At 37.0% G+C, this 14109-nt stretch overlaps 1 protein-coding gene across 1 annotated transcript in view; it reads left to right on the top strand.

The window, feature by feature from the left end:
- Positions 1-14109, top strand: part of ITGA4 (integrin subunit alpha 4) — an 83686-nt gene that overhangs the window by 50820 nt on the left and 18757 nt on the right. Inside the window, exons 16-17 of the mRNA XM_060151400.1 lie at positions 1463-1612; positions 7984-8060. Of these exons, the coding sequence (XP_060007383.1) occupies positions 1463-1612; positions 7984-8060 (227 nt within the window). The remainder of the gene's footprint in view (positions 1-1462; positions 1613-7983; positions 8061-14109) is intronic.

The following is a 14109-nucleotide window of genomic DNA, read 5'->3' as shown; positions in this document are numbered from 1 at the left end:
AAATTAATATGTCTAGTCCCAATGAAAACACTTGAGTTTCTTTAGTGGGACTTTGATGAATCTATTTTTTTTTTTAAATCAGAAGAAATGTAAATTGAAACGGGCATATGAAACGTAGAGTCAAGCCAAGCTTTACATTTAAATTGTTGTGAAAGACAAGGTGTGTGACCAATTCTTTGAATATCTTCTGAGTATAGTAACAATTATAATACCAAGAAAAAGAAAAACTGCATAGTTCCTGTGTAGGTGGACTGTATCTGCTGATCGTGAGCTTCTCTCTCAAATCCTGATATAATATCTACTTTTAATTTTTGTTGTGCATAAGCTACTTGTTCTATAGATTTGCCATCAACATGTCTTATTTCGTGCAGTTTAAATTGTCAACTGAATTCTGTTATAAATCCTCATGGATTACTTTATAGTGGAATCTTATTTGCCCATCCTCTTAGATAGGGAGAAAAATAAATGAGTCTGCTTTGTTCAATATATTTTGAAAATCTCATATCTGTATAGGCAGGGCTGCTCTGAGAAGCGCTTTCTAAGAGATGCCATGTTTTTTATCTTACTTGACTTCCATTTTTTTTTTTTTTCACAGACTTGGGATTCTAGAACACCTTTACTCTTTAGGGAAGTGTTTTCTTAATTGAATGCCAAATTACTTCAAAGTTATTTTCTTGTCAGTTATTTTAGTGTTTGTGCATGTTTATGTTAGCAAATAATTTTGATAGTAATGTTGTATATTCCCATTTAATGAAGGGGCTATTGAATAATCAAATGAAAAGATGAAATAAATTTTAAGTTCATGGGAAAATGTTTTTAAAAGAGAGAAAAATAATGCCTGCATGTAGAAATAAAGATTAAAATATATGAATTGACAACCAGTGTAATAAACTCAAGAGTCATTTCTTGGGGGGCAGAAGACAATAAATTTTAAAAACCTAATCACTCAAAGACTTTTTGACTACATATAAAGAAGATTAAGAATGATAAATGCTGTGTAAAAAATTAGTAAGATATTAAACTTAAAAGAGTGTCATACAGAGCAGAATGGATTCCAAATGGGTTACAATTCCTGTATCATTGATAAATAAATCCAAGAACTCTTTCTTTGTAAAGTGTAAAAGCACAATAAATGTAGAAAAACTGTAACAACTAATAAGAAAATTGTATGCATAGAAAATAGCATTGAAGAAAATATGCCAAAATGTAGACCTGCATAACTATTATTGGATAGTTACGGTTTTTCATTTTTAATGCATTTTTTCTTTTTCCTAATAAATGTGATTGCTTTTGTAATGTGTGAAAATAGTTCAATTTTTTAACAATTTAGCTTAAAAGGAAAGGATTTTCTGACTTCCATATATTGTGTTTGACCTTATGCAGGAAAGGAGGGACTTTATATATATTTTTTATTTAGATGCTTATTTTTGTTATTAATTCATATGGCTTTCAATTTCTTTAGAAAGATGTACGGGACATCCTCACCCCAATTCAGATTGAAGCCGCTTACCACCTGGGGCATCATGTCATCAGTAAACGAAGTACAGAGGAATTCCCACCACTTCAGCCAATTCTTCAGCAGAAAAAAGAAAAAGACATCATTGCAAAAACAGTAGGAAATTTTTCCTTTATTTGAAACATCATGTGACATATAACTGAAGAAATTTTTTTGAAATAGTACATAGTTCTGAGGAAATGAACTCCCTCTAAATTTCTTTAAAATTATAATGTTTTTATAAAAAAGATTTACGGTATGTCTTTTCCATTTTTCTTTATTTTTTATATTCCCTTTAGGATATTGAATTGAATACTTTTAAATATGCATTTAGTGATAACAGTGGTTTCCCATATACATAAAATGTTAATTTTCTCTCCTTGATGCCTTGCCAGTGAAGAAAATATATTTCCAGAGAGCACTCCTAATGGAAGTGAGTTGCATTCATGAGTTATTCAGCATCGTCATGTGTGTTCAGCTTATCTTTCTCATTTTCTGTCTCCTTCTTTTTCAGTTTGTCTCCCTCTCAGTCACCCTACCCACAGATTCACTCATGTCTTGTTAGTCAGATTTTACTCATTTATAAACGTGTATCTATGTTACACAACAGTTTCTCTTTTTAACTTAACTGTATGTGCATTTTGAGATGGATCCTGCATTCTAAACAGTGAACAGCTTTTTAAAATGTATCCCTGAAGTGATGAAAGGGAAAAACCTACAACCAAGATTACTCTACCCAGCAAGGATCTCATTCAGATTTGATGGAGAAATTTAAAACTTTACACAAAAGCAAAAGCTAAGAGAATTCAGTGCCACCAAACCCACTTTACAGCAAATGCTAAAGGAACTTCTCTAGGCAGGAAACACAACAGAAGGAAAAGACCTACAAAAACAAACCCAAAATAGTTAAGAAGATGGTAATAGGAACATACATATCAATAATTACCTTAAATGTAAATGGATTAAATGCTCCAACCAAAAGACAGAGACTGGCTGAATGGATACCAAAAAACGCCCCATATACATGCTGTCTACAAGAGACCCACTTCAGACCTAGGGACACATACAGAGTGAAAGTGAGGGGATGGAAAAAGATATTCCATGCAAATGGAAACCAAAAGAAAGCTGGAGTAGCAATTCTCATATCAGGCAAAATAGACTTTAAAATAAAGACTATTATGAGAGACAAAGAAGGGCACTACACAGTGATCAAGAGATCAAGCCAAGAAGAAGAAGATACAACAATTGTAAATATTTATGCACCCAACATAGGAGTACCTCAATACAGAAGGCAAATGCTAACAGCCATAAAAGGGGAAATTGACAGTAACACATTCATAGTAGGGGACTTTAACACCCCCCTTTCACCAATGGACAGATCATCCAAAATGAAAATAAATAAGAAAACACAAACTTTAAATGATACATTAAACAAGATGGACTTAATTGATATTTATAGGACATTCCATCCAAAAACAACAGAATACACTTTCCTAAGTGCTCGTGGAACATTCTCCAAGATAGATCACATCTTGGGTCACAAATCAAGCCTTGGTAAATTTAAGAAAATTGAAATCATATCAAGTATATTTTCTGACCACAATGCTATGAGACTAGATATCAATTACAGGAAAAAGTCTGTAAAAAATACAAACACATGGAGGCTAAACAATACACTACTTAATAATCAAGAGATCACTGAAGAAATCAAAGAGGAAATCAATACCTAGAAGCAAATGACAATTAAAACATGAAGACCCAAAACCTATGGGATGCAGCAAAAGCAATTCTAAGAGGGAAGTATATAGCAATACAAAATCCTACCTCAGGAAACAAGAAACATCTCAAATAAACAACCTAACCTTACACCTAAAGCAATTAGAGAAAGAAGAAGGAAAAAACCCAAGGTTAGCAGAAGGAAAGAAATCATAAAGATGAGATCAGAAATAAAGGGAAAAGAAAAGAAGGAAACAGTAGCAAAGATCAATAAAACTAACAGCTGGTTCTTTGAGAACAGAAGCAAAATTGATAAACCATTAGCCAGACTCATCAAGAAAAAAAGGGAGAAGACTCAAATCAATAGAATTAGAAATGAAAAAGAAGTAACAACGGACACTGCAAAAATACAAAGGATCATGAGAAATTACTACAAGCAACTATATGCCAATAAAATGGACAACCTGGAAGAAATGGACAAATTCTCAGAAAAGCAGAACCTTCTGAGACTGACCCAGGAAGAAATAGAAAATATAAACAGACCAATCACAAGCACTGAAATTGAGACTGTGATTTAAAATCTTCCAACAAACAAAAGCCCAGGACCAGATGGTTTCACAGGCAAATTCTATCAAACATTTGGAGAAGAGCTAACACCTATCCTTCTCAAACTCTTCTAAAATATAGCAGAGGAAGGAACACTCCCAAACTCATTCTGTGAGGCCACCCTGATACCAAAACCAGACAAAGATATCACAGAGAAGGAAAACTATAGGCCAATATCACTGATGAACATAGATGCAAAAAACCTCCACAAAATACCAGCAAACAGAATCCAGCAGCACATTAAAAGGATCATACAGCATGATCAAATGGGGTTTATCCCAGGAAAGCAAGGATTCTTCAATATACGCAAATCAATCAATGTGATAAACCATATTAACAAATTGAAGGAGAAAAACCATACGATCATCCCAGTAGATGCAGAAAAAGCTTTTGACAAAATTCAGCACACATTTATGATAAAAAACCCTCCAGAAAGTAGGCGTAGAGAAAACTTACCTCAACATAATAAAGGCCATATTTGACAAACCCACAGTGAACATCATTGTCAATGGTGAAACACTGAAAGCATTTCCTCTAAGATCAGGAACAAGACAAGGGTGCCCACTCTCACCACTGTCATTCAACATAGTTTTGGAAGTTTAGCCACAGCAATCAGAGAACAAAAAGAATGAAAGGAATCTAAATCAGAAAAGAAGATGCAAAACTGTCACTTTTTGCAGATGACATGATACTATACATAGAGAATCCTAAAGATGCTACCAGAAAACTACTAGAGCTAATCAATGAATTTGGTAAAGTAGCAGGATACAAAATTAATGCACAGAAATCTCTTGCATTCCTGTACACTAATGATGAAAAATCTGAAAGAGAAATTAAGGAAACACTCCCATTTACCATTGCAACAAAAGAATAAAATACCTAGGAATAAACCTACCTAAGGAGACAAAAGACCTGTATGCAGAAAACTATAAGACATTGATGAAAGAAATTAAAGATGATACAAACAGATGGAGAGATATACTGTGTTCTTGGATTGGAAGAATCAACATTGTGCAAATGACTCTACTACCCAAAGCAATCTACAGATTCAATGCAATCCCTATCAAACTACCAATGGCGTTTTTCACAGAAATAGAACAAAAAATTTCACAATTTGTATGGAAACACAAAAGACCCTGAATAGCCAAAGCAATCTTGAGAAAGAAAAATGGAGCTGGAGGAATTAGACTCCCAGACTTCATACTATACTACAAAGCTACAGTAATCAAGACAGTATGGTACTGGCACAAAAACAGAAATATAGGTCAATGGAACAGGATAGAAAGCCCAGAGATAAACCCATGCACATATGGTCACCTTATTTTTGATAAAGGAGGCAAGAATATACAGTGGAGAAAAGACAGCCTCTTCAATAAGTGGTTTTGGGAAAACTGGACAGCTACATGTAAAAGAATGAAATTAGAACACTTCCTAACACCATACACAAAAATAAACTCAAAATGGATTAAAGACCTAAATGTAAGGCCAGACATTTTCAGACTCTTAGAGGAAAACATAGGCAGAACACTGTATTACATAAATCACAGCAAGGTCCTTTTTGACCCACCACCTAGAGAAATGGAAATAAAAACAAAAATAAACAAATGGGACCTAATGAAACTTAAAAGCTTTTGCACAGCAAAGGAAACCATAAGCAAGACCAAAAGACAACCCTCAGAATGGGAGAAAATATTTGCAAATGAAGCAACTGACAAAGGATTGATCTCCACAATTTACAAGCAGCTCATGCAGCCCAATATCAAAAAAGGAAACAACCTAATCCAAGAATGGGCAGAAGACCTAAACAGACATTTCTCCAAAGAAGATACCCAGATTTCCAACAAACACATGAAAGAATGCTCAACATCACTAATCATTAGAGAAATGCAAATCAAAACTACAATCAGGTATCACCTCACACCGGTCAGAATGGCTATCATCAAAAAATCTACAAACAATAAATGCTGGAGAGGGTGTGGAGAAAAGGGAACCGTCGTCTTGCACTGTTGGTGGGAATGTAAATTGATACAGTCACTATGGAGAACAGTATGGAGGTTCCTTAAAAAACTAAAAATAGAACTACCATATGACCCAGCAATCCCACTACTGGGCATATACCCTGAGAAAACCATAATTCAAAAAGAGTCATGTACCACAATGTTCATTGCAGCTCTATTGACAATAGCCAGGACATGGAAGCAACCTAAGTGTCCATCGACAGATGAATGGATAAAGAAGATGTGGCATATATATACAATGGAATATTACTCAGCCATAAAAAGAAACGAAATTGAGTTATTTGTAGTGAGGTGGATGGACCTAAACACTGTCATACAGAGTGAAGTAAGTCAGAAAGAGAAAAACAAATACCGTATGCTAACACATATATGGAATCAAAAAAAAAAAAAGGTCATGAAGAACCTAGGGGCAAGACGGGAATAAAGATGCAGACCTACCAGAGAATGGACTTGAGGATATGGGGAGGGGGAAGGGTAAGCTGTGACAAAGTGAGAAAATGGCATATACATATATACACTACCAAATGTAAAATAGATAGCTAGTGGGAAGCAGCCACATAGCACAGGGAGATCAGCTCTGTGCTTTGTGACCACCTGGAGGGGTGGGATAGGGAGGGTGGGAGGAAGGGTGATACAAGAGGGAAGAGATATGGGGACATATGTATATGTATAACTGATTCACTTTTTTATAAAGCAGAAACTGACACACCATTGTAAAGCAATTATACTCTAATGATGATTTTTTAAAAAAATTTAAAATAAATAAAATGTATCCCAAAATATATCAGTTTCACTCACTGTGTGTTTATTCCCAGGAGTCCAGTTGTTCAGACTTTTACTGTCCAACAACACAAAGACAGAGTCAACAGGATGTTTGGGGCCATGGTTAAAGCATTCATTAAAACATTCAGTAATGGCACACAGAATGCAAAAGATGAAAGGGACATTTAAAGGTCCTGTTCATATCCTGTCCAGATAAAATTGCCCCTACGTCGCTTTAACATATTTGAGCTTACAGTCAGCACTGTCTGGTCTACAATACTAGATCAAATGAAGATAATAAATTAAGAGCAAAGTCTTTCTATAGCCTTGTTTGAAAATATTTTTGGAAGTCGGTTTTTTTCACTCTTCTGTTGAACTTCAGTTTTCAATATCAACTACTTTTAAATGTCTTTAATAATGAACCTCTCAATATTGTAAAGTACATAAGCCCAAACCTTAGCAGTTTGTAGTTATATTAGAATGAGCTACAAATGAGCTACATTTTGATTCTTCAAGCCACCTGCTTTACGAATAAGAGAAGTAGAAAAAAATTATATTAATAATCTAGAGAACTATTTACACTTTCCCGCTGCTCCCGCTGGTATAGGCAGTCTCTGGTCTGACGTGCCATTTGACAATGCTCTACCCACTTCACATTTCATGTGCCTGGCTCCTTCTCTGACTTTCTAGATTTCTTTCTTGTCTGCATCTCTCCCTCTCTCACCTGTTCCTCTCAGCTTCCTTTCTTTTTGTATCTCTCTATTTTTCCTTTGTCCAGATTATACCTCAGGGCTTCCTGTGTACCTTGCAGTATCTCTGGGTCCTATTAAAATACTCAGAATTAAATAAATTCTGGAACCTGTTGATAAACTATCATTTATTTTTATTCACTGTATCCTCAAAGTAAAATTTCTAAATTTTATTATTTTCAACCAATATAAAATCACTGTTCTGCCATCTGTGAGAATTAAGTGTCATGCGTATGCATAATAGGCGGGATCAAACGGCAGCACCAGAAAATCGAGAGGGACTCAACGAAGAAAATCTTGGCAGCACAGGTTCTAAACATTTACAGAGGTTACTACCACAGTCTGATTAAACTTCTTTTTATACAACTATTATGAAAGAAAGAAGTTATTTCTTTCGCTTAGCAAACTTAGGCTTTAAATTTACCTATTGAAAGAACGTGGTTCCTTTAGCCCTGGAATTGTCATCTGAACCTACTGATACTCAAATCGAACTCTTCAAAAGGTATAAAGGGATTATCAATTTGCTATATTAATTTTATTTTTTCATGTGTCATAGATATTTTATCCTTTAAAAAACCTAGAAATATACCTACTGATTTGAACTAAGATAAAAAGTACTGTCATATTTTATTTCCAGATAAACTTTGCAAGATTTTGTGCGCATGAAAACTGTTCTGCCGATTTACAGGTTTCTGCAAAAATTGGATTTTTGAGGTGAGTGTAGTTGGCTCTCTGCTTACTTATCAGGATGGGGTAATGGGTGTGTGCATGTGGGTTCTAAAGAGTAAAGGACTAAGAACTAATCCTTGGGGGTTAGCAGCATTTAAAGACCTGGAAAAGAACAGCAGTCTCATTCTGCTGAAAGAGACTAAGTGTTCTATACAGCAGTCACGTAAGTATACACTCAAAGGTTACCACTTTTCAAAAGAATGAGAATGTGTTAGCACCATGGTTTTATCAAGCATGATTTTAACCTTTCACTGATAACTCGGAAGATATTTCAGGATTTAAATGTCCTTTGGGTTATTGTTATAATTGTAGTTATTTTTCAGACATCTGTAAGTGCCTGTGAAGAGAGTTTTGGTTCAAAATGAGCTAACCTTTACTACATAATGCTTAGTATTTTATCATCCAAAAAGTGGTTACATAATTCAGATTGATGTACAAAACAAAGATATCCCTAAATATATATGTGACCCATTTGAAAGGGAATAAATCATCTTTGTCTTCTGAATTCATAGAAGGGAAACAGGAAAAAGAAAATACATGTAAACGTGCTTAGAATAGTGCACACAGTGCAAACTGGATAAATGTTGATTGCTATCATTATTTATGTTGGGAAATAAACCATTGTAATTCTGTATCATGTCTATATCCCCTCTGTTGAAATTGTTCTGCATGTCAGAGGAAAGATGTGAACATGAGGACCAGAGAGATAGAATCCACACTTCAGGTTAAGAGCTGGTTGTGTATGGAAAGTGAAAGAGGGCATGGAGGCATCACTGACAGGGCAGGAATATGGGAGACTGTTTGGGGGAGGTAGGGATATAGAGGAAGCAGGTTTAAATTGGGGTGTGTTGAATTTGATGAGACTTCTATATGTAGCTCTGCAGTGGAAAATCTAGTTCAGGATTATGTTTGGAGGTCCTCTTCACATTAGTTATGTGAATGCCTGCGATGGAAATGTGAATTTCACAAAGAACTAAGGATCAAATCTTGAGAGGGGTGGGTAAATTCTATTTAAAGAGCTTAAAAAGAATAAGGACTTAACTCCAGGAGACTGAAAAAGTATCTTCATTGAACTAAGAGAAAACCACCTCCAAGGTGAAATAGCCAATGGAGAATGTAAAAAGAGGGACCTAATGCTGTGATTTTGTAGCAATCAGAGAGCATAATGACTGAGGAAAGGTCATGGAAGTTGGCACTTAAAATGTGACTGGTGGGGGAGAAAAGGATGTCGCTGGCAAATTTTAACAGAAATTTCTGTGCAGTCATAGCTAAATGGCAGCATCAGTGATTAAGGGAAGGAGAATTTATTAGGAACAAGTAGGTTCAACTGAATTTTTATGTATTTATCAAATGTTATTTAATTATGGGAAGATATAAACAAGTGTGAGGATCAAAGGCAGGGAAAAGAATAAATTGAACAAAGAAATAGTCTGCTTAAATCCAGGAGACACTTCGTATATTACTTGAACTGTCCTGTGAAGAATTTGACAGCTGTTCACTTCCTTTTTTTTCAATGTCTTTTAATTTCCCGGATGCCATCCTACTCCCAATCTCCTTTTACTTCTCTAGGCCCTCCTTCTCACTTGTGTCTGGAGGACCTCTGAATTTGCCTCTTTTGGCTCCCTTAATAGCCCTCTCTCACTCCTTCTCACACTCCCATATTTTCCCTGGATAATCTTGCCCACAACCACAACCTCACCTGGTCTGCCTTCTCTGCTGATGCCCAAATCAGTGTCTCTGAGTTCCACACCCACCCATCCAGCTGGCTAACAGACATGCAGTCTTGGGTGCCCAGTCACTATCCACCAGTGACACAACCATTAGTTAGTTACCAAAGCCAACAGCCTGGAGCTCAACCTGCATTCTTCTCTCTCTCTTATCCCTGACATCAAATAAATTACCAAGTCCTATAATACTACCACCCAGATGTGTTTTTTATCCATCATACTTCTCCATCTCTACTACTATTGCTCCAAATCAGGCACTCAATATCCTCCCTGAATCACTGAGCTTTACCACTTTCTGGGCTACTGGCCTCTGATTTTACGTTATTCAAATTCCTCTACCAAGACGTTTCCAGAGTGACCTCTCTAACTTACACTTTTGATAGCAAGGCTTCAGTAGCTCATTAACATCTAAAGTCCTTAGTGCACTTCCTCAGCAATTCCACAGGACTTCTTTCCATTGATTGCAGAATAGTTGTGTGGCCATGCCGTGCTCTCCTGAGCCTCTGTATCTTTTCACTTTGACTTATCTGATTAATGCTTATTTATCTTATAAATCTCAGCTGTTTTCTAGGTAAAGCCCCCCCCCCCCACTTTGTCTCCAGCTACATAAACCTAGTCCTCCTGTGGCCCTGGTCCCATTGCACCTGTGCTCAGAACTATTATTGTTTGTCTCCTCACCATCCTGTACACTGCTTTAAGGTGGGTTCCTGTCTTTTCATCTTGCGTTTCCAATAGGTAACACAGTGCCTGGAACACTGTAGGTGACAACTGGATGTTTGCTGAGGATGGAACAGGGTTCTAAAGGAAACAGCATGTACCTGGGATCAGACTCAGGTGGAAGGGTTAGCCTTAGAAAGAAGTTAGGATTCCCCTTGTCTTGAGCTAAGAAGCTGTGAATAGATGCTGACATTGATTAAGAAATTTTAACGTGGAAGGGAGGGAAATATAGAGAATTAATGGATGGCCAGAATAAAAAATGGGTTTGTATATGGAAGGTGAGGGCTCTGAGGTTGGGTTTGGGACCTTGTGAAGGGAATGGGAAAAGATTCAAAATAGCTGTGAAGATAAATGGGATAGGGAATCAACCAGGAATGAGTAAAAAGGTTGACAAACAGCACTGAGTACCCTGCTGGGGTGGGATCACATATGGCAGAGAATAAATTAATTCTTTTCACCTAGGCAATGCCAGGATAGCCTTGAGCATCCACAGTTGAGGGCCAAGAAGCCCTAACCTATTTGATAGATAATTGGACTTTATACTTAAATTATCCAGATTGGCTGCTTAGATAGTCCAAAAACAGCAACCGCTAACTGCTTTGTAATCCAGCATGTAATTGTGGTGCCTTTGTTGAATTATTAGATGAATAATTTATAACCTTCCCATTCACATATTTATTTTCTTTCTAAAATGCTTAGTCTTCCTGGTGCTTTGGCTCTCATGGGCCTTTGATAAGAAGAAGTATTTTGTGTGGGAAAGATTACCTAAGCTCCAAATAAGTGGTGTTTTCATCTTCTCAAATCAGACACTTCCATAGTTACCTTGTCATCTTTCACTGCAGTCCCTCTGGCCCGTGAAAAAAATGAGATGTTGAAATTTATGTGGAAATATTACTGAGAATGCTTATTTCCTGAAGAATGAAAATAATATCTTACTGAATTAAGATATTAAATCATTAATGTAATTGAATTATCAGTTTTTCTTCATTACGTATTTCTCACGAGAAATTACATTACCTACATTGCATTTTTAATTTGAAGTGATAATGTTTCCTGTAGTCGAAATATCAAGTCCATTATGATTTTGTATGGCAGCCAACAGAAGGTAAGGCAGTTTTTCTCAAGGTGTGGTCTTTGAGTCACCTTCATGAGAATCACCTGGGATGCTTGGTAGAAATGCAGGCTCCTAGGCCCCTGACCATCCAAATCAGAATCCGTGGGGACCAGGCCAGAAATGTTCATTATTAAGAAGGCTGTCAGTGGTTCTTATCAAGCTGAAATCTGAGAACCAGTGTTGTGGTGGTTTAGAGTTTAGATTTGGAGTCAGGCTAACCTGGTTCAAGTCTATCTACCATTTACTAGCTGAATGACCTTTTCAGAGAAGCCTTTCAACCTCTGTAAACGTTCTTCCTCATTGGCAAGAAGGTAAAATAGTACTCTGTAAGGTTGTTTTAGGAGGCCAATGCCTTATCCATTAGGCCACTGGGGCTTCTGTAAGGTTGTTTTAAAAATAAAATGCAATAATGCAGGCCAGTGCATTGCATAGCACAAAGCCTGGTACATATGAAGATTTGAGAAAAGGTGTTATTTTTGATAAATTATGGTTGGAATAGTTATAGACCACGATAAAAATGTTTTCATTTGGATAAAAAAATGAAATATTGCCAGTGAATTCTAAACATTTTCTGCACGTGTACTGGTTATTTGTCCAGAGTTTATTGTTTCTTTATGTCCCGAGATAGCTGCTGACTGTGCCTGGGTCAGTTGTTTTCAGTTCTATGAAGTTTGTAGTGGCCTCAAGGCCAGTGTAAAGTGTAAGCCCCACATGTTTTGCATCAGTTAGGAAGATTACAGGCTCTTTCCATTAGGTAAATAACTTATTTGAAGAGTTTTCAAATGAAAACTCTTTGAATTAATTTTTAGGCCCACGGGTGAAGGGTTCTGACAAACTACTTTGCATTTTAGTAAATGATGCTCTCTCAGAGAACAATTTGCCTCTCCCTCCAAGGAGTCCTCTCTGCCTTCTCGGTCGTGGTAGGCAAATTGCAACCATATGTTCTATGCCTTCTCCCGACTGTAACTCCGCTGGCACTAGCGGTATTTCTGTGTCTCAGAGCTACATACCTGCTTCAGGTATGATGAGTTTCTGATGACTGCACTAATAGACTGCCGACAGCAAACTAAATAGTGCTGATGCACGCCATCTCATGTTTTCGATAAGTTGAGGCTTCCTCCTGAATCTCTAAATTCTCAGGACGGTAAACCACATTCAAATGGACTTACAGTGCGAAGTGAAAATGAACAAATATGACTTTATCTAAAAGATTACAAATAGAAGAGCAGGTATTAACCATCACCTAGGTAATTTAAAATCGAGTCTTTCGCAGAGATGACTGATCTAAATGACACTACTTCTCTTCTGTGCCTCCGTCATGCTTCCAGGGTAAGTGATGGAGGTTTTTCCTGAACAAAAGTGCTTTCATATCAGTGAGGAATGCTTTTAACTGTGAGTAACAGAGTACGGGACTAATAGTAACTTAGACAAAGGTGTTTAATTATTTTGCATAATAAGCAGTCTGGAGAAGGTGGTTGCAGGTTTAGTGAGAAGCTACCAAAATCTGGGCCTTCGTGGTTCATGGTTATCTTTCCAGTTCTCTTGGCTTTTCCCTTGTGGCGGCTGGGGCACCAAGGTTCCCAGTAAACAGAAAGGGGCAGGAGCAAAATTCTGTGTCCTCCCGAGGCTGCCTTTCAAGGAAGGGAAGTGTCTGAGCAGACGCCTTATTCTGATTAACCAAAGTGGTGTCACATGCTGCCCCCGATCTATCCTGGTTGAAAGAGGATGGAGTCGTCACGGTCATAGTAGATCAATCATAATTCACTCCCTGAAGCTGAGCTGGGGGCTTAGCTTCTGCAGTATCAAGGGGATACTGCCGACTGCCTGGCGAATCCAGGGTTCTGTTAGCAGCTAAGAAGGGAACTCACTGTTGGGTAGACAGCGGTGTGTAACCGCACTGTGCTGTTACCCCCAAAAGAGTGAGTGTAACAAAACTGTCCATTTTTAAAATGCGGATAGTAGGAATATATGCCTCACTGATGTCACAGAGTTTGGGGAAGAGGAATCGTATGCTTCATACACTAAACATTCTAATTCCTAGTTCTATCTTCCAATCCATGTTCTTCTGCTATCCTCCTTGGCATCTTAGTGAATTTGTCTGTTCAGTGAAATCTTCTTAAATGTCAGGTATCTGATATTGCCCAGTAGATGAGAATTTTCCACTATTTTATTTTTTTCCCTGAAGTCAGTAATAAAGAAAAAAGAGGACAAAATTTTACTTGGGCCTGAGGGCACTTTGCCGCAGGCTAGTCTTTTGTCAAATAAATGACTCGTATTACCTTGACCTGGGTACATAGCAATTTCTGTTATATTTTGTTCTAGCATCTTGATTAAAAACATGTTAGCTATGAAGCAGTCATTCATCTTATCAAGGCAAAATGCATTAATTATATGAAGACTTAGGGAGCATTTCTCACAAAATAGAACAGTAGCGTTCATTCAGGAAAAACGTAGAGCCTGGTGCCGAAATACATCA

Source organism: Lagenorhynchus albirostris, chromosome 6 (genome assembly GCF_949774975.1).
Source record: "Lagenorhynchus albirostris chromosome 6, mLagAlb1.1, whole genome shotgun sequence".
Taxonomy (NCBI): domain Eukaryota; kingdom Metazoa; phylum Chordata; class Mammalia; order Artiodactyla; family Delphinidae; genus Lagenorhynchus; species Lagenorhynchus albirostris.
Note: the sequence above shows the minus strand (reverse complement) of the source record. Positions and strands in the feature narration are given on the sequence as shown.